The 22,378-nt window shown below is 58.0% G+C and overlaps 1 protein-coding gene across 2 annotated transcripts; it reads left to right on the forward strand.

Annotated features, from left to right (window-relative positions):
• Positions 1-429: 429 nt before the first annotated feature.
• Positions 430-22,153, forward strand: SLC45A1 (solute carrier family 45 member 1). 2 transcript variants are annotated; one of them, XM_028512357.2, is made up of 9 exons: positions 430-555; positions 4,468-4,888; positions 5,418-5,510; positions 5,919-6,143; positions 10,980-11,722; positions 16,335-16,488; positions 17,870-18,046; positions 19,393-19,598; positions 21,762-22,153. In XM_028512357.2, the coding sequence occupies exons 2-9, from the start codon at positions 4,492-4,494 to the stop codon at positions 22,026-22,028; spliced, it is 2,262 nt and encodes a 753-aa protein (XP_028368158.1). In that variant the 5' UTR covers positions 430-555; positions 4,468-4,491; the 3' UTR covers positions 22,029-22,153. The 2 variants fall into 2 exon arrangements, with proteins under 2 accessions (XP_028368158.1, XP_035881146.1); XM_036025253.1 differs by lacking the exons at positions 430-555; positions 4,468-4,888 and having other exon boundaries at positions 5,421-5,469.
• Positions 22,154-22,378: the final 225 nt, after the last annotated feature.

Raw genomic sequence — 22,378 nt, forward strand, 5'->3', positions numbered from 1 at the left:
GCAGAGCCCCCGTGCGCATCCTGGTCGCGGGCACAGCGCTCAGAGCCTGCAGTGCTTTCAGGGACCCGTGGAATGAGTTCATTTATTTTAAAATCAGAACAAACAAACAAAAAAGAGACCTCTTAGGCCCGGGGGGCGGGGATTAACATAGTATTAAAAATTCATCTGTAGACCAACGCGGCGGTAAAGTAAATTAGTCTTTTTTTCATAGAGAGAGGGGCTTGCCGTGGCTGGGGCGAGCGCCTCCGGCCACGGGGAGTCACAGCAGGCCTGTTTCTGGGCCTTCCCTCCGGCGGGGCGGGGGGCCAGGGGGCGGGGAGGCGAGCGCGAGGTCCGGCGTCTCCGCGGCGCCGGCGGTGCCGCTTTAAGGATGCTCTGCGGGTACCGGCCCGGGCGCGAGGATGCAGCCGTGACGTCAGGGCCCCGCCCCGCGGGTGATGCTGCAGCGGCGGCGGCGGCGGCGGCGAGCTGGGGGCGGCCGGGCCGGGCGGAGCTGCGCACGGGGCAGGCAGGAGCCCGACCTCGGGAAGGGATGCCTCCTGGCTCGCACCGCAGGTACCCCGTTTCCTCCCGCGCGCTCCGCACGGCTTCCGGCGTGGTGCTGGGAGGGAGGCGGCGCAGGCCCCAGGGCGGTCCGAGTGCCAAGACAGGGGCTGGAGGTTGGCACGGAGACCTTTGTGCTTCTCCAGGGTCTACTTAATTAAATCGGAGACGCGGACCCCGTCTGGACCCCCCCGGCTCCCCCCGGCCCCGTAGCAGCAGTTGGGTGACATTCATTTCTTCCTCGCGAGGAAGGAGCACAGACACTGGGGTTTGTCCCCGGCTCCTGCCTATTGGTGCCGGAGGCCTGTTCCGAGTCACCTGGGCAGGTGTCGTCAGCTTCCGGTTCACTTCCCGCTGGAGGCCGAGCCCTGGGTTGCTCAGGGAGGTTTAGAACCTTGTTCAGCCTCTCAGGATGAAGTTGACCACCAGGGCCCAGTCATTCTGCCTTTTTGCCAAAGGGTAACGAGCTGGATTTGAAACGGGAGGCTTACAGCAACTGAGGGCACTGTCCTCGACAATAAATGACTCTGAGGTCATCCCGGGGTTACCTCCACGTGGGCGGGTTTCCGCTTTCCAGGGAAGTAGAGTCAGGTGCGGAGGGAGCCCAGGTCCCACGTGCGCCCGCCCTGCCCGGGGCTCCTGGGAACAGGCCGCGGCCAGGGGTTCAGTGACCAGGCTGTCCCCGTCCTGCCCCCCAGCCCTCAGGGCCCTGGCTGCTCTGGGGGACTTCCTTGAAGCATTAACTCTGAGGATGGGTGGGAGGGAAAGCGGGCAAGAGATTCGGCCCCAAGGGACCCCCTGGTGGGAAGGCTGGCTTCGTGTAGAAGGGAGAGGAAGGAGGGAATGAACTTGGCTCATAGTAGGAAACTTTTAAGCACTTAAATGACACAGACATTGTTTATTTGTGTTAATCACTGGCTGCTGAGTCTTACCATGACGTATCCGGGGGAGGGGGCTTGTTCCTTGAAACAGCCGCCGTATTCTAGAAGCACAGTGGGCGAGGCATATAATCGTGGGGGTCCAGGCATTTCCCCTAAATTTTTGGTTTTGGACTGAGCAAAATGGTCGTCTAATATGATCCGGTGAAGACTGACATCAGTGCATTACAATTCTATTTCCTTCTTTTAACTTTCACCCTCATTTTTTTAATAGCGTTCAAAAATTAATTTTAAACATTTTCCTTAGAATAACTTCATGGACAGCTTTTAACAAAATGTGTTTTGCAAATAAAAACATGGTGATGCCGACCCCACATGTGAAGGTGAACCCTCAGTGAAGACTTTCCCAAGCTCAGGTGTAACCCAGGTGGAGGCCGCGCCCACTGCGGGCAGCTGGGCGCGCACAGGTGACGATGACGTTGTCACGTCCCAGGGAGTGACGCGGGCTGTCTACACAGCTCGTCTGGAGTCCAAAAGGTTCCCCTTTTCAAACACACGTTTCCAGCACAGGCTGCTTAAAGCTGAAGTTCTTCCCAAGCGGGCTCTTGGGTCTGCATTCCAAAATGAAAAGGATGGTTTCTACTGCGCGTGCGCTCGGTCCACTTTACGGGGTAAAACGCCCGTAGGCAGGAGAGGCCGGGGGAGAGGCAGACGGGGGATCCGCCCTGAGGCACACGTGGGGCAGCGCGCACGCGCCGGTGAATCCGGCCAAGCTCCCCACCCCACCCCCCCACACCCCCGCACCTGTGCTCAAGCCCTCCTTTGACCTCAAGGAGAGAACCCACGCAGGGCTCCCGCAGGCACCGTGCTCCTGTGAGCCCACGAACGGCACTCCTGGGATGCTAGCAGCGCTGGGTTTTTGATGGCAAACCAGCCAGTGGGTGGATTTTTTTGGAAGTATTTACCAGGTGTAAGGGCCTGAGCTAGACCCTGGGGGACATAAGGCGCTTAGCTTTAAAATTTTGTAAAGCTCGGTTTAATCTTCCCATATGAATTATATTTCTAATGAAGTATTATGTGTATTATATTGCTAATGAAGTATATAATGAAGGAATGAAGTGTTAATTCCTTGTCTACATAGTCATCAGGCGCATCTGTTCTTGTTTCGGAGCAGAGCAGGGGTTTTTCTAAGGCCACGAGACAAGCCACTTAGAGGAGGGGAGCAGACCGAGTCTCGGGCCATGTCAGTCCCTGTCACCCCGGTGATTCCCATCCCCCAGCACAGCCTCAAGGCCTTCCATGACCAGCTGATCCCTTCCCGGTGCCTCCGTCTCTCACTGTGCCCCGGTGTTGCACTTGACCTTGTTTGCACGGGCGGCTCCCGCTGCTCAGAGCGCCTTCCCTCCGCTTGGCCTTCTCTCTGCGGACTGTGTCTCTGTCCCCAGCACTCGGCTGAGTGGGAGTACGGCTGGGTGGCGGGTGGAAGGATGAGTGGGTAGATGAGGGAGGGGAGGATGGAGGGACGGATGTATAAATAGATGGATGGACAGACGGATGGGTGGAGGGATGCATGGATTCATGGAAGGACAAATGGCTGGCTGGATGGATAGATGGATGCATGGATGGACAGATGGATGGATGGGTGGGTGGATGGGTGGGTGGATGGATGGATGGGTGGGTGGATGGATGGACGGACAGATGGATGGGTGGATGGACAGATGGATGGACGGATGGATGGATAGATGGGTGGATGGATGGGTGGATGGATGGATGGATGGATGGGTGGGTGGATGGACGGACAGATGGATGGGTGGATGGACAGATGGATGGGTGGATGGACAGATGGATGGACGGATGGATGGATAGATGGGTGGATGGATGGATAGTTGGGTGGGTGGATGGATGGGTGGATGGGTAGGTGGATGGGTGGGTGCATAGAAGGACAAATGGATAGATGATGGGTAGACAGACAGACGGATGTTTGGAAAGGTGGACGGGTAGACTGGACAATGGGCAGGCGAGTATGTGGATGGAAGGAAGGGTGAGTGGGTGGAGGTCTTGAGTTCGGGGCCTACGTCTTGGGAAGGACTCCAGAGGGGTTTCGGCAACGGCTTCTATGTGACTGGACCGCCCCTCCTCTGTTGTCCCCCGCCCCTTGCCCCCTGACCTCAGCAGCTTTCCTCCTGCTGTGCTTCGCAAAGGTGACAGGGGCCCCCACACAGGCCAGCACACTAGAACACGCTCCCTCAGTGACGCCTGCGACCTAGATTCATCTCACAGGAATGAGGGGGCGGCTGGACGCCCAGGCCTCTGTGCCGACTGCAGGCCCGGGGGCAGGGACGGGGCGGGGGGCAGGGGGCGGGGGGCGGAGGGCGGAGGGCGGAGGGCAGGCTGTGCGGACTCGCCCAGTGGAGCGGTCACCGCGCAGGCCGATGGCATCGTGAACCCCGCCCAAAGGAGAACGCGCAGAGGGGGACAGGTCTCTCTCACTCCTCCCTGGCCGTCCCTGCCCAGCGTGCCGTCTGACCCGCGGGGCTCGGGCAGTCCGGCTTCCTTCTTTAAAGGGAGCGGTTTCAGACACTGAAAGACCCTCAGTTCCGACGTGACCGAAAATTCCCTTACTTACTGGGCCTGGCCATGGGTCACCCATTGTGAGGTGGTGTGGGGTCTGAAGGGGTCTCAGCGACTCCCCCACTTCAGGGGTGTTTTTGCCTGACACCCCCCCCCAAAGGCACCTGTTTGGGGAACAGTCCCCTTGAGTTCGAGCGCAGGGACCTGCGGGGCCCGGGCCACCACCCAGCTCGGCCTCTGGGCTGCTCTGACTGGACACTGAGGCCGGGTGACGCCACCCACAAGCAGCGGGCTCCACTCCGGGGGGCACAGGGGGCTCCGAGTTTCCCTAGCGTGGCTCAACTCTTCCTGAATGGAAGAGGCAGGTGGGGGTGCCAGGTGGGAGAAGGGAGGGGAGGCCGCCCAGAAAGTGACCTGGAAGTGGAGGCCGGGTCGGGTGCGTGACGGCTGGCCTCCCACTGGGCTCTCCCTGCAGGAACTCCCACCGTCCCCCGCCACGATGATTCCCCCCGAGAGCTGCCCCCCGCCCGGAGAGGCCCTCCTCCCCGGCCTGGCTCCTCGGGACTTCTGGAGGCCTCCGACCTCGGGCTACGGGGCGTCTGTGACCCGGCACATCAGCCACCGGGCCAACAACTTCAAACGCCACCCCAAGAGGAGGAAGAGCATTCGCCCGTCCCCGCCCCCGCCCCCCAACACCCCATGTCCAATCGAGCTGGTGGACTTCGGGGACCTGCACCCGCAGAGGTCCTTCCGGGAGCTGCTGTTCAACGGCTGCATTCTCTTTGGCATCGAGTTCAGCTACGCCATGGAGACGGCCTACGTGACCCCGGTGCTCCTGCAGATGGGCCTGCCGGCCCAGCTCTACAGCCTCGTGTGGTTCATCAGCCCCGTCCTCGGTGAGCCCCGCCGGGCCCGGGGTAGGGGTGGGGTGAGGGGAGGCCTCCGGACGCCCCCAGGGGCCCCCCTGCAGCCACAGGTGAAGCAGCGCGTGGGTGGGGCCCCAGGGGACAAGGGAGGAGCAAGAATAGGGCCGGTCATGCCCCGTGTTTTGAGTGACTCTGTCTACACCTGATTGTAGAACAGGGGGTTAGCAGCCCCCAAAGACGGCCTCCATCCTGTGTGCTAACACTGGAAGATCCTAAAGCTTGATGCCAGGTCCGGGAGGTCCTGAGGTTTCTTGGATGCCAAGATCATGGCTGCCGAGTGCCGCCAAGGGCCTACGTAGGGAATTCAGGGAGAAGCCGGATGCCCCCGGGGGTCTGTTTGCCCCCTGTGCTCCAGCGCAGGGTTTTATCGCCGACCCCGAGTCTCGTCCCCTGACATTTGTGATGCCCCGGGGACGTCCGAGTGCGGGTATTTCTGGAGTGCGTCCGTCCCCTGTGCCGCGGGGCCCCCAGCAGTGACCGCCGGCCCGCTCTGTTCCAGGATTCCTGCTGCAGCCACTCTTGGGCGCTTGGAGTGACCGATGTACCTCAAGGTTTGGACGAAGACGCCCTTTCATTCTTGTCCTGGCTATAGGTCTGTTGCTTTGGAGTTGAGGTACAGTGGGGGAAAGAAAGAGGCCCCACTGCTTCCTGTTAGGAAAACCTAAGAGAGTGTTGACCGCAGCAGTGATCCAGATAATTCCGCGGGCACGGTGGCAGGCAGAACCCCTTCCCCGGCCTGAGTTACCCCTGAGGCTATATCGCCCTGGGTGTCTTTAAAAAGTGAGGTAGCTGCGTTCACGCCCTCCTGCTCCACCTGACTGCATGAACGCCCCGGTCCCCGTAAATGAGCATGTTGGGAGAGCCTGCAGCTGGCTCCTCCAATGGGCTCTGCTTGGAATTTGATTCGGAAGGAAACCTTGGGGCCCTAAGGATTCCCGTCGCACGTTGAGGGCTGCTGGTCCCCATTTCCCCCGGGGTGACAGTGTTCCTCTGTCCTCAGGGGCGTTGCTGGGCCTCTCGCTCTTGCTCAACGGCAGGGACATCGGCTCGGCGCTGGCTGACACGGCCACCGACCACAAGTGGGGCATCGTGCTCACCGTGTGCGGCGTGGTGCTGATGGACTTCAGTGCCGACTCGGCTGACAACCCCAGCCACGCCTACATGATGGACGTGTGCGGCCCCGTCGACCAGGACCGGGGCCTGAACATCCACGCGCTCCTGGCAGGTGAGTCCCCGCCCAGGCGGCACATTGCCCCGTGCGCCCCCGCCTGCCCCCCCGCTGGTCCCTTCCCCAGCTCCTGATTCACAGCGTTAGCTGATGCCACTCAAATACGTGGATGAACACCCAAGTGATTGAACATGCACGTCTCAGACCTCAGGTCCCAACCACAATCCATGTGCATGCAGACACAGTGGTGTCCGCAGTTCATGCGTTTGTTTCTGTAGTGACTATGGTCAACAAGGTCTCCGTGACCCTTGAATGCGCCAGTCCTGGACCGTTGTCCCTGGGACAGACACGGGGTTAGGTTCCTGCAGACCTGGGGTCACAGTTTCATCAACCGATCAATACAGAACCCTGTTTTACATGTTTCTGCTGAAAGACGCCTTGTCCCGTGCGTATGAAATCAGCGGGTTCGTGGGCATGGAACCCGGGCCAACCGCACGGTTCACCTCTCGCGCCGTATTTTCTCTGCGAGCCCAGCACGACTGCTCGCACTTAGGAAGACTAGACGCAGTCCATCGGTGCTGTACTCAGGCTGTTTAAAACAGCGGTGTCACCCACAAAAAAGCACAGCAATGCAAAAATGGAGGCTTTGGAAAGGATGGTTATTTACAGTCGGAGAGCAGACCCAAAAACACAGGGCATCGCCTTCCAAGCCTCAGCGGGGACCGTGTGGGCAGGGCAGCTCAAAATCTCTGCCACTCACAAGTGACTGGGGCTTGAACGGACTGAGGTCGGTGTATTGATTGGGTTACAAGTCAGCTTTAGTGCGTACGTGAGTTCACAAATACGGAATCCGAGAGTAATGAGAATCAACTGTGTGTGTGTATACATGTGTGCCACACGCCTGTGTTGTGCCTACTGGCAAACACGAGAAACGTCCCTGTCAAGGTCGGGACCCATGAACGTGGGCGTGGAGGGTCAGGATTACCTCCGCTCGCCTCTGTTGCTGTACACAGGGAGCCGCAAGGGAACTGACTGCAAAACACTGGGAGAATTCAGTACGATATACACATCATGTATGAAGACAATATAAAAACTCCCGGCCAAGGTGGAGGCGTAGGTAGACACACTGTGCCTCCTCACACAACCAAGAGAAGGACAACAACAAATTTAAAAACACAAAAAACAACCAGAACTGCCAGGAAATCGAACTGTAGGGAAGTCCAACAATCAAGGAGTTAAAGAAGAAACATTCAGCCAGACTGGTAGGAGGGGACATGTGACAAGGCGGTGGAAGGAGGACCAGGTGGTCCCACATTTGTGTGCGGATAAACCGGGAGGAACAACTGGGGAACGAGACAGACCACGCAATGCAGGGCTCCAGTGCGGGGGAAATAAAGCCTCAAAACCTCTGACTGAAAAAATCTGTGGGGGTTGCGGTGGCAGGGGAAACTCCCAGCCCCATAGGAGAGTTCATTGGACAAACCCACAGGGTCCTGGAATGTACCCCAAACCACCCACCCAGGAATCAGCACCAGAAGGGCCCAATTTGTTTGTGGGTAGTGAAGGAAGGGACTGAAAGCCAGCCGAGAGCCCAGTGAGCAGCATTATTGCCTCTCGGATCCCTCCCCTGCGTACAGCGACACAACGCAGCCAAGTGGATTGCCCCACCCTGGCGAATACCTAAGGCTCCACCCCTTACTACACAACAGGTACACCGAGACAAAAAAAAAAAAAATGACCCAAATGAAAAAACGGATCAAAAATACAACTCCAGAAAAAATACAACTAAGTGATGAGGAGACAGCCAACCAATTAGATCACAGTTCAAAACACTGGTGATCAGGGTGCTCACAGAATTGGTGAAATATGGTTGCAAAGTAGAGGAAAGAGGTGAAGGCTATGAAAAGTGAATTAAAGGAAAATGCACAGGGAACCAACAGTGATGGGAAGGAAACCGGGACTCAAACAGATGGTTTGGACCAGAAGGGAGAAATAAACATTCAACTGGAACAGAATGAAGACACGAGAATTCAAAACTATGAGGAGAGGCTTAGGAACCTCCTGGAGAACTTTAAACATTCCAACATCCGGATCATAAGGGTTCCAGAAAGAAAAGAGGAAGAGCAAGAAATTAAAAACTTACCTGAAAACATAACGAAGGAGAACTTCTCCAATCTGGTGAAGGAAATAGACTTCCAGGAAGTCCAGGAAGCCTAGAGAGTCCCAAAGAAGTTGGACCCAAGGAGGAACACACCAAGGCACATCATCATCAAGTTACCCAAGATTAAAGATAAGGAGAGAATCTTAAAAGCAGCAAGAAAAAAGGAGACAGTTACCTACAAAGGAGTTCTCACAAGACTATCAGCTGATTTTTCAAAAGAGACCTTGCAGGCAAGAAGGTGCTAAAAAGAAGTATTCCAAGTCATGAAAGGCAAGGATCTACACCCAAGACTACTCTATCCAGCAAAGCTATCCTTTAAAATGGAAGGATATGCAGGTAAAGTGCTTCTCAGATAAGGTCAAGTTAAAGGAGTTCATCATCACCAAGCCCTTATTTTATGAAATGTTAAAGTGACTTATCTAAGGAAAAGAGTAAGATCAAAAACTATGAACAGCAAAATGTCAACAAACTCACGACTATCAACAACCAAACCTAAAAAGACAAAAACAAAGCAAACAACTAGAACAGGGACAGAATCACAAAATGCAGATCACATGGAGGGTTATCAGCAGGGAAGGGGAGGGGGGAGAATGGGGAAAAAGGCACAGGGAGTAAGTAGCATAATTTGTAGGTACAAAGTAGACAGGGGGAGGGTAAGAATAATATAGGAAATGTAGAAGCCAAAGAACTTGTATGGATGTCCTGTGGACATGAACTAATGGGTGGGGAGGGGGATGCAGGTGGGAGGAGGGTGCAGGGCGCAGGGGAATAAAGGGGGGGGGATGGGACAACTGTAATAGCATAATCAATAATATATACATTTTTTAAAAGATGATGTAAAAGTCTTATAGTCCTGGCCAGTGTGGCTTAGTTGGTTGGAGCCTTGTCCCGTAACCAAAAGGTCACCAGTTCAATTCCCGGCAGGGCACGTGCCTGGCTTGTGGGCTCGACCCACCGTTGGGGCACCTACGGGGGGCAGCTGGTCAGTGTTTCTCGCATCGTTTGTCTCGCCCTTCCCCTCTCTCTTGAATGAGAATAAAATAAACTTTAAAAATTAAAAAAGTCATATAAAAACAATAACCCTAGCATTCCTACACAAAAACCCTGACTTCGTACAAAATAAAATGAAAGAAAACAACCTGTGGGAAACAGCGAGAGAAAGGGCTTCCGCTGTAAAACTCAAGGGCGAGACGTCGCCAGTCATGCGGTGGACCTGGGCGAAGAGGCCGGCTGCCCAGCGGTGGGGACACAGGCTCTGCGTGGGTGTGGGGCCTTCCTCCTGTCAACGCTGGGACACTGGCCACGTGCTCGGCCTCCCAAGCCTCAGCCACGTCTTCTAGCAAACACCACCGTCCACCCCGCGTTTACCCACGTGGGTGGCTGTTAACTCCGGGCCCGCTGCTGCTGGGGTCTCGGCCGGGCTGGTGCTGGGGGTGGAGGGCAGGAAGGGCTTAGCTTTGACCGTGTACCCTTCTGTGCTGCTTCTTTTCTTTTTTGTATGTTAACATACACATAGCAAAAAAGTTTACTGTCTTAGCCATTTTTTAATCCTTACCCAAGGATTTGTTTATTGATTTTAGAGAGAGAGGGAGGGAGAAAGAGAGAAACATCGATGTGAGAGAGAAACACCCATTGGTTGCCTCTCATATGAGCCCCAACCAAGGACCAAACCTACAACCTAGATATGTGCCTTGACTGGGAATCGAACCTGTGACCTTTTGGTGGATGGGATGATACTCCAATGAACTAAGCCACACTGGCCAGGGCTTGATGTTTGGTTTCTTAACAGTGAGACTGCATTTGCTTCACTCACTTAGTAATAAGGTGTGTCTCAAACCTGACCTTGATTTCGAGTCCAAGAGAGCAATTGTCTTCAGAAGGGGCAGGGGAACCCACCAGGACCGTGAATGGGAGAAGTTAAAATGAGTAAAAGGGGGACCTGAAATTTAAAGACCCAGAAGGACAGGCTGGGACGAAAGAAGGAAGTTCTCCAGTAAAACTGGTCAACAAATTGACTCGGTGTCGTGTCCCACCTTAGGGACGTGTGAAGGGTGCAGGCCGGGGCACTGGGTGGGTGGAGACACCCCGCCCCACCCCGCCCCACCCCGGGGCCGCACAGAGCCGGCTGCCTGCAGGAGGCAGCGAGCGCTTCGGGGGAGTGGGGGGCAGGGAGCCAGCTGGCACTGGCCGGTTCCCTGAGGCCGCAGAAGGCAGCGAGTGGGGACAGAAGGGAGGACCCGACTCGTGCAGCCCTGCTGTTGCCCAAAGGCTGGACTGCCCAGAGCACCGGCCACCCTTGGTCACAGTTAGGGGTGGCTCTGTGAACGGTGGTCATGCTCGAGGACGATGTCACTGGGCAAGCAGGGCGGGGCAGCCACGTGAATTCCGGCATGCACACGTGTGTGGGACATGAGATCACCCGTGTTCGTGTGGCTGTGAAGCTGGGGTCCAGGGGACTGAAGGGGAGGGGTGGCCCGCGGTGTGGGCATGAGACCCAGTGTAGACGGTCGCTCTGGGCGTCCCTAAAAGGGTACATAGAGAGTGGGGTAAAACGTGGGCGGGTGGTCTTCACACTCCGGCAGGTGGCCCTGGTGGGGGTCCCCCAGGGGCCCCTCGGAATCCCACTCTCGTCCTCACTCTGTTGGGGTTTCGCTGGGACCGATGACACACCCGGGGCCTCGCAGGGGGTGTAGCGCCTCGGGAACCACCTCCCTCGCGGCCTCTCTCCCCAGGCCTCGGAGGCGGCTTCGGGTACGTGGTCGGGGGCGTGCACTGGGACCGGACCGGCTTCGGCAGAGCCCTGGGCGGGCAGCTGCGCGTCATCTACATGTTCACCGCGGTCATCCTGAGCGTCACCACCGTGCTGACCCTGGTCAGCATCCCCGAGAGGCCCCTGCGGCCTCCGGGCGAGAAGAGGCCGGCCATGAAGAGCCCCAGCCTGCCGCTGCCACCGTCCCCCCCGGTCCTGGGCCAGGAGGGTGCCGGGGACGCCGCGGGGCCCTGTCCCTCGGACAGCGGCCTGTACGCCAGCTTCTGCAGCCCCATCTCCCCGCTGAGCCCCCTCACGCCCAAGTACGGCAGCTTCCTCAGCAGGGACAGCTCCCCCACGGGGCTCAGCGCCTTCGCCTCGTCCTTCGCCACCTCCAACATCGACAGCGTCCTCATCGACTGCTTCACAGGTGGCCAGGACAGCTACCTGGCCCTCCCGGGCGGTGTCCCGAGGCCGGCCCTCAGCGTCAGCTTCCCCCGGGCCCCCGACGGCTTCTACCGCCAGGACTGCGGCCTGGGGGAGCGGCGGGAGGCGGCCCTGATGGCCGGCGGTGATGGGGACGTGCTGAGGGTGGGCTCCCTGGACACTTCCAAGCCGCGATCGGCTGGCATCCTGAAGAGACCCCAGACCTTGGCCCTGCCAGACGCGGCCGGAGCAGGTGGTCCCGACACCAGCAAGAGAAGGAACGTGACCTTCAGCCAGCAGGTAAGAAGTGAGGGGGGGCAAGGGTCAGAGGGCACCACGTGGTGTTGCCCCCTCGTCAGTTAGATGACCAAGGGGGACTGTTGATCTGGAAAGAAATTCCCGGCCATCCCGGGGGGTGGCAGAGGCCCTCGGATCCCGGGAGACTGGCCTCAGGGACCTTGGGGTCCAGAGCAGGATGGGGGTGCGGGAGCCCAGAGCTGCAGCTGGGTGTGGTGGGTGCTTTCTTTTCTTTCTTTTTTTTTTTAAGATTTTATTTTTATTTTTAGAGAGGGAGGGGGAGAGAGAGAGACAGACAGACAGACACATCAATGTGTGGTTGCTGGGGGCCATGGCCTGCAACCCAGGCATGTGCCCTGACTGGGAATCGAACCTGCGACACTTTGGTTCGCAGTCCGCGCTCAATCCACTGAGCTACGCCAGCCGGGGCTGGCGCTTTCAAATTACATTTGCTGGATGGTCCCAGAGAGAGTTTGTCACAACACTGCGCATTTCGGTAGTTTCAGCATTTTCCCGTAACGTCCACCGCCTACGTTGGTCTCGGTGCCACCCTCGTCCTGAGAGACAGAATGGGGGGAACCCTGGCCGGCTCCCCGGGGCCCCCCGCCTCCATCCTGCCCTCGTGGCTCACCTTAGCCGACTGTCCCGGGGGCCATCAAGCTCTGGATGGGCCAGGGCAGCGTGCGGCACGTTCCGGAAGGCAGAGAACCCTCCGGGAGCCTGCTTGTGTCGTGTGCAGGGTCCGCGGCCTCGGCTGGATGGTCGACGTCACAGCTCTGTGGCCCGCCTGCCCTCGGGTCCCAGGACGAGGGGATTTCAGTGGGAGCTCAGAGTCTCCAGAGGAGGAACCCCTGAGACTGTGTTCCAGCGCCATGGGCCCCAGGGAGGGGTTCTGAGGGCCGGTGACCCCGCGGCTGGGCTGTGTCTCCCCATGAAGCCCAAACCGCCCCCACCCAGGCCCTTGGACAGCTGGGTCCTCGGTCAGGCTGGGAAGGTCCCCTCTCTGTGCCTGGGAAGACCCCTGGTCTCCTGGGAAGTTAACTGGGGACGCTCTGAGGGGGCTGTTCATCTTCTCTTCGTTGTGAAATTCTTTTTTTTAATGTATTTTATTGATTATGCTATTACAGTTGTCCCATTTCCCCCCTTCGCTCCCCTCCACCCTGCACACCCTCTCCCACCCACATTCCCCCACCCTGTTCATGTCCATGTGTCATGCTTACGAGTTCTTTGGCTTCTACATTTCCCGTACTATTCTTACCCTCCCCCTGTCTATTTTCTCCCTACCATCTATGCTGCTTATTCTCTGTACCTTTCCCCCCCTCTCCTCCTCCCACTCCCCTGTTGCTAACCCTCCATGTGATCTCCATTTCTGTGGTTCTGTTCCTGTTCTAGTTGTTTGCTTAGTTTGTTTTTGTTTTAGGTGTAGTTGTTAATAATTGTGAGTTCGCTGTCATTTTACTATACATGTTTTTTATCTTCTTTTTCTTAGAAAAGTCTCTTTAACATTTCATAAAATAGGGGCTTGATGATGATGAATTCTTTTAACTTGACCTTATCTGAGAAGCACTTTATCTGCCCTTCCATTCTAAATGATAGCTTTGCTGGATAGAGCAATCTGGGATGTAGGTCCTTGTCTTTCATGACTTGGAATACTTCTTTCCAGCTCCTTCTTGCCTACAAGGTCTCTTTTGAGAAATCAGCTGATAGTCTTATAGGAACTCCTTTGTAGTTAACTGTCTCCTCTTCTCTTGCTGCTTTTAAGATTCTTTCCTTATCTCTAATCTTGGGTAACTTTTTTTTTTTTTCTTTTAAGAAAGGAATGATTTTTTTAAAAGATTTTATTTATTTATTTTTAGAGAGGGAAGGGAAGGAGGGAGAGAGAGAGACATCAATGTGCGGCTGCTGGGGGTTCTGGCCTGCAACCCAGGAATGTACCCTGGCTGGGAATTGAACCTGGGACACTTTGGTTCCCAGCCTGCGCTCAATCCACTGAGCTACGCCAGCCAGGTAATCTTGGGTAACTTAATGATGATGTGTCTTGGTGAGTTCCTGCTTGGGCCCAATTTCTTTGGGACTCTCTGGGCTTCCCAGAAGTGTATTTCCTTTGCCAGATTTGGGAAGTTTTCCTTTATTATTTGTTCAAATAACTTTTCCATGTGTTGCTCTTCCTCTTCTCCTTCTGGTACCCCTAAAATTCAGATGTTGGAATGTTTAAAGATGTCCTGGAGGTTCCTAAGCCTCTCCTAATTTTTTTGAATTCTTGTTTCTTCATTCTTTTCTGTTTGGTTGTTTCTTCCTTCTGATCCACTCTATTGATTTGAGTCCCAGTTTCCTTCTCATCACTATTGGTTCCCTCTGCATTTTCCTTCATTTCTCTAATCATAGCCTTCATTTTTTCATCTAATTTGCAACCAAATTCAACCAGTTCTGTGAGCATCCTGATCACCAGTGTTTTGAACTGTGCATCTGATAGGTTGGCTATCTCTTCATTGCTTAGTTGTATTTTTTCTGGAGCTTTGATCTGTTCTTTTGTTTGGGCCATTTTTTTTCATCTTGATGCACCTGTATGTAGTAAGGGGTGGAGCCTTAGGTGTTCTCCAGGGTGGGGCACCCCAGTCGCAGGGTTGTGACGCTGTATGTGGGGGCGGGGTCTGAGAGGGAACAATGGCTTTTGCTCCTCTCTCCGTGGGATTTCAGTCCCTTCCGCCGCTTCCCCCAAGCAAACGGGGCCTTTCTGATGCTAGTTCCCATGTGGGTGGGCTTGTGTACGTTCTAGGACCCCATGGGTCTCCCCAACGCACTCTCCTGTGAGGCTGGGAGTCTCTCCTGACACCTCAACCCCCACAGGTGTTTTCAATCGGTGCTTTGAGGCTCTGTTTCCCTGCTGGGACCCTGGGTTGCGCAGTCTCTCTTGCTCCCCAGTTTCACCTGGTTTATCTGCATGTGAATGTGGGACTGCCTGGTCAGCCAGCCGCCTTGCGAGCTGCGCCGTCCACAATCCACTGCCTCACTGGGTCCGCCTGCTGCCACCCCATGCTTGGGGTCCACCCACCGCCTGTGTACCCAGGGTCTGCCAGGCACTGCTTTTTTTTTTGCTGCAACCCCTCTCCACCTGGCCGCCCAACTCCACCCCTCCTGCCGGCCTGGATGAGTGTCTACTTTAACTCCTTGGTTGTCGGACTTCCGTACAGTTCAAGTTTCTGTCAGTACTGGTTGGGTTTTGTTTTTAAATTTGTTGTCCTTATTTTGGTCGTGCGGGGAGGCGCCGTGTGCCTACTTATGCCTCCATCTCGGCAGAAGTCCCGCTGTGAAATCCTTAAGCGTGGCCGTTGCTTCTCCCTGGGGCGCGGCGGCCTGCCCGGCCCAGCGCCATCCTCGCCACCTCTGAAGCCTGATCGTCAGCTCACACCCAGGGAGGGCGTGTGACTGTCCTCGCAGGAAGTACCGGGCTGCCTGTGGGCACCCCGTGGGCTCGGACCTGGGGAGGGTCAGAAGAGCCGGAAATCTCTGGAGGGTTAGGGAGTCCTGTTCTTGTCACAGCCGAGATTTCTGCAGGTGCTGAGCCCGGGGCCCCTCCTTCTCGTTGGCCGGAGAGCAGCCACTGAGGCTTTCAGTCAACCCTGGGTCATCATCCCGTCCTGGTCCCCCAAATTCAAACTGGCTCCTCATACCGGTCATTCCTTGAAAGTCTGAACTACACTTTTATGTATGGGTAACAATCTCCTTTTAGCATTTTTTATTCTCGATAGTGTGATTGGCGAGTCAGTTCTCGGAGGAAAGTGAAAGCCCTGAGCTAACTGTAATTGCCTCCGGGCTCAGGTGTGACGTTGCAGCCTTTCTCCCTGACAGCAGCTGACCTTGAACCAGGCTGGGGGCAGTTTCCTAGTTTCCTTCCTCTTTCCATTCCACCTGGGGTCCCCAGGTGCTGACACAGCCCAGGGCCCCTCCAGAGCCAGAGCAGTGTCTCCTCTTTATGCCCGAGACACCTGCTGTCAGCTCACCTGGCTGGAGTCTGCGCACCAGCCAGGCAGTCGCCACAGATGGAGGCACATGAGTCTGTGAGCCGCTCTGCTGGCAGAATGTCGCATGTGAGCCCCAAAAGCAGGGTAGCCCGCTCGGTCGTTTCCGTTCCGTGGGCGGTGGGGTGTCTGGGTGCCTGTAAGCCCTTGCCGGGGGCCCAGGTAAGTGAGACCGCTCCCTGCACACGCTCCCTGGGCCCCGGACTGCTGTGTGGACAAGAGTCCCGCCTGTCCAGCGGGAGGTGTGGGCAGGTTCCCCTGTCACCTGAGATCGGTCTTTCATACCCTCCTCTGATGGAAAAGAAGGGACTTCACACAGAGTCTGACCCATGTTCCATTTATTTCACGTTTCGCAAGTTACCAACTTACTCCCTGCAGACAGACCCTGTGTCCTGGGGCCCCGAAGCGGCCCCACCCAAGATGCAAGCCCATTCCCAGCGGCTCCGAGCCCCTGAAGCCATTTCTCGTCGGGGTGGCGTGCGGGGCTTGGCCAGCGCCGTCCAGGGGCACAGGCCTGCACGGCCCTGCGTCTGTCTGTGCTTCGGGGTCAGCAGCGCTCGGGGCTCTGATGCGGGGCTCTGGGGCTCCCTTCACAGGTGGCGAACATCTTACTGAATGGCGTGAAGTACGAGAGCGAGCTGATGGGCTCCAGCGAGCCCCCGGGGCAGCCCCTGTCCCTGAGGCACCTCTGCTCCACCATCTGCCACATGCCCAAGGCGCTGCGCAACCTGTGTGTCAACCACTTCCTGGGTGAGCTCTTGGCACAGCCCCCCTGTGCGCCCCTGTCCTGGCTGGGGTCGCATTGCGGGGTGGGGACAGGGTGGTTGGACCAGGAGTCTTGCCACTAGCGGCCTTCCGAGATGCCCCCACTGTTTACTTAGCTCCCAGACACCTCCGAGGGCCGGTGGGGCGTGGGGCTGCTGGAGGGCCGTTCCCTAGGAAGGCGGGGGCGGCGCCTGCACCAGGTGGCCCAGATAAAAGCAGGGGTTCAGACAAGAGGCTAGACACCAGGGTCTCCAGAGCCCAAAACCTCATTACCAAAGCCTCTTGGGCAACTCCCAGTTAAGTGACAGATGTCCCCTTCCCACCGGTGGGACTGGTGTCCTAAGCCATCTCCGGCCTCACGTACAGCCAGGACAGACACGTGTGCCTGCATGTCCAGTGCTGGTCTTGGGTTCACGAGGCCTGGCCCCTGAGTTACTGTGGACGAGCCCCAACTGGAGCTGCGTGCCATTCAGTATCTCTGCCGTTGGGTTATGGGACGTGCATGGACGACTGAGAACTTGAGATAATCCAGGGCTCTCAAACGCTGTGGGATATAAATCGGAATGGCTTTCTAGGAGGCATGTTGCCAACAAGCAAGAATCTTAAAAATGTCCGTTAACATTTACCATGGTGGTCCTGTTCGGTATTCTTTGCGAAGACGTCACCAGAGATTGTATCAGGCGTGTATGTGCAAGGCGTGTATCACGCGTGGTTTACCGCAGCCAGAGACGGGGGCGGGGCTAAGTGGACTCTGTGAGCCCACGCTGCGGGGTATTCTGCTAGAAACACGGGGTTCCTGCAGAACGTTGAACGGCGTAGGAAGTCGGGCATGAAAATCCCTGGGGCTCCGGAGGGCCGATACACACCACGCCCTTCCCCCTGCTGGAGGAGACTGACGGGGAGGGAATTCAGAGGGACGAGGCACTACCACGCAGTCGGTAATGAGGCACATCGGATCTGTAGCTACACTTGTGCAGCCCTGTGTATCTTCTCGATTTAATGCCCCCCCACCTCCCGTGGCTGGGGCCTCGCAGGCATTTTCTTGTCTTACAAGGAGGACGGGGCCCAGCATTCTCCCCGGCAATAACGCTCAGAGAAAGAAAAGAATACAGAACCTTCGTGCAGCAAAGCCTGTGTGTGTGAAAACAGGCATTTGCTTAAAAAAAAAAAAAAAAACACTGCTAGGAAGCTACACAATTTTAAGCGCGGTCAAGCGGTCTCCGGGTGGCAAGGCTAGGTGGTCCGCTCTTTAAGTTTCGAACCCACGTGCCTCTTTGGGGATGGGCCCAAAGCGGCCGGCGGCGCGAGCGGGGCCGGCCCCGCCGTCTGCACCGCCGGTCACAGCCCCCCGCCCCCGCCCCCCCAGGCTGGCTGTCCTTCGAGGGGATGCTGCTCTTCTACACGGACTTCATGGGCGAGGCGGTGTTCCAGGGAGACGCGCGAGCGCCGCGCGCGTCGGAGGCCTACCGGAAGTACAACCGCGGCGTCACGGCCGGCTGCTGGGGCCTGTGCATCTACGCCTTCAGCGCCGCCTTCTACTCAGGTGCCGCGCGCGCCGGGCGCGGGCCGCGCCCCTCCCCCTCCCCTCCCTCCCCCCCTCCCCCCCTCCCCCCCCCCCTCCCTCTGGGCGGCTCCAGGGCCCCTGGGCGGGTGACTGGAGTGTGTGACGGACCGAAGGCAGGGGGCGTCCTCGCAACCGCAGGCCCCGATCTCCGTGCTCTCTCCCCTTCGGCAGCCTGCCGAGGTGCCCTGCCCTGTACTGGGGGGCGGGGAGGGGCTGGCTGGAGCTGGGTGCATGTCCAGACCCGAGCACGCTGTTGGGCAGAGGGTCGGGCCTGTCACTGAGGGAAGGTGGGGCCCGGCGGCACCCCCAGGCAGGTGTGCTGTCCGCCGGCCCCCTGAACCCTCCCCACACCGTGCAGGTGGCGGCTGGTGCAGCGGGTGGAGGGGCAGGTGCACTGGAGGGACGTGGAGGGGTGCCGTGGCCACAGTCTGAGATGACCCCGGGGCTGCGCCTGGGCGACCCAGGGACCAGGAAAACCATGAGCATTTATGTGGGTGCGGGTGCCACCCACACGTCTCAGGGGCCCACCCGTGTTTTCCACGTGGGCAGAGAGCAGACCACGTGGGCTCCGCAGGCCAAACAGATGAGACAAAAGGAGCACGTGGCTGAGCTCTGGGCAAAGTTCACCTATTCAGGAAGATTTAATTTCATATCCTTTCCACGTGGCACAAAACATGAATCTTATTTTGACTTCTAAAAACCGTTAACAAAACAAAAAGCAGTCTCAGCTGCAGGGTGCAAGCACGGCTGCTGGCCGGGACCGTTTGCGGGCCTGTTTTGCCTTCTCCCCGCCCCCCCCATCCTCACGGGTTCCAGCCCCAGGGCCAGGGCGTGACTTCATGGGGTCCAGGGACTGTGCTAGGACGTTCCTTGGCTCTTGCTTGCCGGCCCCTGGTGGCACATGGGGTGTCTGGTTCCCCACAGCTGGTGACACCAGGGTGTGGGGAAGTGGCCTGAGCTACCTGACTCTAGGGAGTGGTGTCATCCGCTGTTGAAGTGTCATGTCCTTGCAGGGTCCCTGGGCGCCAGCTGGGCTGTGGCCGCTGGTGTCCTCATTTTAGGAGAGAGAGGGTGGATCTGCATGGGGACCTGGGCTCCAGCCAGAAACCTTACATTCCCCAGCCCCTGGGATGGCAACCCATAGACGCCTTCCCCTGCAGCAGCACCTGGGGGCCACCCCACACCCTGCCCTCCCTCTGGCTCCACCCTCCTGGGCCCACACACAGGTCGCAGGTCGCGCTGCCTGCCACCCTGAGGGTCAGCCCCGGGGGCGGGGAGGGGGCGGCCCAGGCACACTGAGCCCTGCCCTGCTGTCTGGCCTGCAGCCATCCTGGAGAAGCTGGAAGAACACCTCAGCACCCGCACGCTGTACTTTGTTGCCTACCTGGCCTTCGGCCTGGGGACCGGGCTCGCCACCCTGTCCAGGAACCTCTACGTGGTTCTGTCCCTGTGCATGACCTACGGGATCCTGTTCTCCACGCTGTGCACGCTGCCCTACTCGCTGTTGTGTGACTACTACCACAGCAAGGAGGTAGGTGCCCCCCCACCCCAGCCCCGGCTGCGGCCTCCGCCCGCCCAGCTTCTGGGAGAGCCTCCCGGGGAAATGCCCTCCCCAACCCCAATCTGAGGCTGGTGCCCCAGGGACATGCAGGGCCCCCTCTGTCAGGCCTCGGGGTCACCTGTATGTAGGCACAGGCCCTGGGGCGGGGCGAGCGGGGAACTCCCCTTGGGCATAAAAAACTTGCCATCGAGATCAATAATGTGTTAACACGGAGTTTCTAAAACCAAGAAGTAATGCCCAAACCCACGCTGAACAAAACATCGGAGCTTTAACGACTGGTCACGGGGCACCGCGGCAAAGGGAACCTCGGGACGAGGGTCCTGTCCGGGCGTGTAAGCCCGGCGCTTTGCTCAGCGTGGGTTGGCCTCAAACAGCTTCCCTGAGAACCGCCTCCCCGAGCAGCTCACCCACTTGCAGCGCGCAGCCCAGAGGGGGTCAGTGCACTGGGCGGGCACAGTGGGTGCACAGTTGTCCGTATGGGAAATGATACACTAATGAATAAGCAAAAATAATAATTATTCTATAAAGAATAAACTCTCACTCACTCACAACTGTACACCTACTTTTGCCCACCCTGTGCTCACAAGTGTGTGGCCATCACCCCTCGGGCCCCTCCAGCCTACGGACAACTATGGATTCACCTGTCCTGGGCATTTCGTGTAAGAGGAATCACACAGTGTGCGGCCCGTTGGGTCTGGTGGCTGTCACTCAGTGTGACGCCCTGAGGCTCACCCACGAGGCCCTCTCTCCTCAGGGCTGGGTGACGCTCTGGCGCAGGTTTGCAGTGTCCTCGAGGGTTTAAAGGGGTGCACTAGAGGCCACCTCCTTAACGCAGCTTCTCGAACTCCCTTTAGTTCTGGGCCTCAGTCCTCTCCCCCGGCCCCCGCCCTGGAGGCGTTCTGGTTTGCGTTAAGGGGTTTGGGGTCTCGGTGAGTTCAGAGTTCAGCACAGACTTTCTGTGCAGTCAGGTCAGCCTGGGTGGTGGCCTTCTCCCAGCCTAGCTCTCTGGCTGCTGCAGACCCCGAGCCACTCAGGCTGTGGGGGGGTGCTGTTCGTGTACCCCTGGGCGGGGCTGGCTTGTGACTGCACGAGTGAGCCGTGTACGTTCCCCACACCTCTGGCCAGCACTGCCAGGTGGCCACAGCCTGTGCCAGCAGCACCCGAGGGACCAGGGGGCTTGTGCTGTCATCCCTGCTCACCGGTGGTGCCCAGGTCTCTGTCCTCCTTGTTACCTCCCTGCAGCCCTGAGATCCTTCATGGGGTTATGCAGATATGGCTTCTTGGGGAAGGGCTGCCCTGCCACACGGGTGGGGGACACCCAGGGCCACAGGCCACCTTAACTGGATTTGGTCAGAGCTGACTGGAAGGCTTGGCCTCTTGCCCGTAGAGCCTTCTGGGTGCTCACACTGCTCTCACTCTTCCTCGGGCTGTTGGTTCAGGGCTAACCCGTGGCCTCCCGCCACAGTGGCATTCCCGCAGGCCTTGAGGCAGTGCAGTCGCTAGGAGCTGCAGGGCCCCAGGACACAACACGGGCCCATTCACCAAGCACCTTGCAGGGGCCGCGAGGACAGACTTCCCTGGGGAGGGCTTTGGCAGCATCCCAGAGGTGGCTACTGGGTGAGGGTGGCCTGTGCTGGGGAACAGATCAGGGGACACACACCGCCTCCTCCCACCGTCACGCCTGCAGCCCTGCTCAGAGGCACGGTTCCCCGCCGTGCCCAGGGTGCTGCGGTGGGTGGGAAGGGAGGCTGGTGGAGTGACTGGGCTGGAAGCTCGGGGACAGGATATTTCAGAGCGTGTGATGTGGCTGACAGAGCCCGAGAAAGGGGATGGCCCAGAATGCGGACACCAGCTGGCCGTGCAGGTGGTTTGCTTTCAGGTGAGTGGAGGAGAAAGGACGAGGCTGTCCAAGTGGGGAAAGGGCCGCCCACCCGGGCTTCGAGAACGTAGCCCGCTGTCCCCATGAGTCAGGGATTCTTTTCGTGGTCCTCATTTCTCTGAACACAAGTATTATCAAGTTCTCGGCTGCATTCCCTGTGCACATCGGCCCTGGAAAACATGAGTCCGTGGTGCAGGGGTGCATGGGCCTGGTCACCTGGCCCCTTGCGGCTGACGGTTCCTCTTCTGGGTCAGTTTGCAGGGTCCAGCGCAGACGGCACGCGGCGTGGCATGGGTGTGGACATCTCCCTGCTGAGCTGCCAGTACTTCCTGGCCCAGATTCTGGTCTCGCTGGTGCTGGGGCCCCTGACCTCAGCCGTGGGCAGCGCCAACGGGGTGATGTACTTCTCCAGCCTGGTGTCCTTCCTGGGCTGCCTGTACTCTTCCCTGTGTGTCGTTTACGAAATCCCTCCTGGGGACACCGCCGACGAGGAGCACCAGCCCCTCCTGCTGACCGTCTGACGCCCAGAGCCCCAGTCCGGGGGTCTGCAGCCAGTGAGAAACCTAAGGGCCTTGGCCTTGGAGGGACAGGTCTCCTGCTGGATTGTAAATACGTGATAGAATAAATAGCAGCTGCAAAGCCTCTGGCTTCTCGTTGTGGGTCTCCTGAGGGGTGAGAGGTCCCCTGGGGGTCGGCCCACTCTCCCTGGGGACCTGGGGACGGGGCTCTAAGGGCCATCCATCCATCCAAAGTAAGGTGTAACTCAGCGGCTAGCAACTGGTGGCGATTCTGGCCTGTCGCTCCCACCCCAGAAGACATCTGGCGACGTCTGGAGGTATTTTTGGTTGTCACAGTTTGGGTGGCTGCTACT

Source organism: Phyllostomus discolor, chromosome 5 (genome assembly GCF_004126475.2).
Source record: "Phyllostomus discolor isolate MPI-MPIP mPhyDis1 chromosome 5, mPhyDis1.pri.v3, whole genome shotgun sequence".
In the NCBI taxonomy this organism is placed as follows: domain Eukaryota; kingdom Metazoa; phylum Chordata; class Mammalia; order Chiroptera; family Phyllostomidae; genus Phyllostomus; species Phyllostomus discolor.

Bases quoted from the DNA above. Each gene is read 5' to 3' on its own strand.
- SLC45A1 (XM_028512357.2), top strand. From the start codon at position 4,492: ATGATTCCCCCCGAGAGCTGCCCCCCGCCCGGAGAGGCCCTCCTCCCC. The intron at 5,511-5,918 runs GTCTGTTGCTTT...CTCTGTCCTCAG, and splicing joins CATTCTTGTCCTGGCTATAG to GGGCGTTGCTGGGCCTCTCG. The intron at 19,599-21,761 runs GTAGGTGCCCCC...CTTCTGGGTCAG, and splicing joins ACTACTACCACAGCAAGGAG to TTTGCAGGGTCCAGCGCAGA.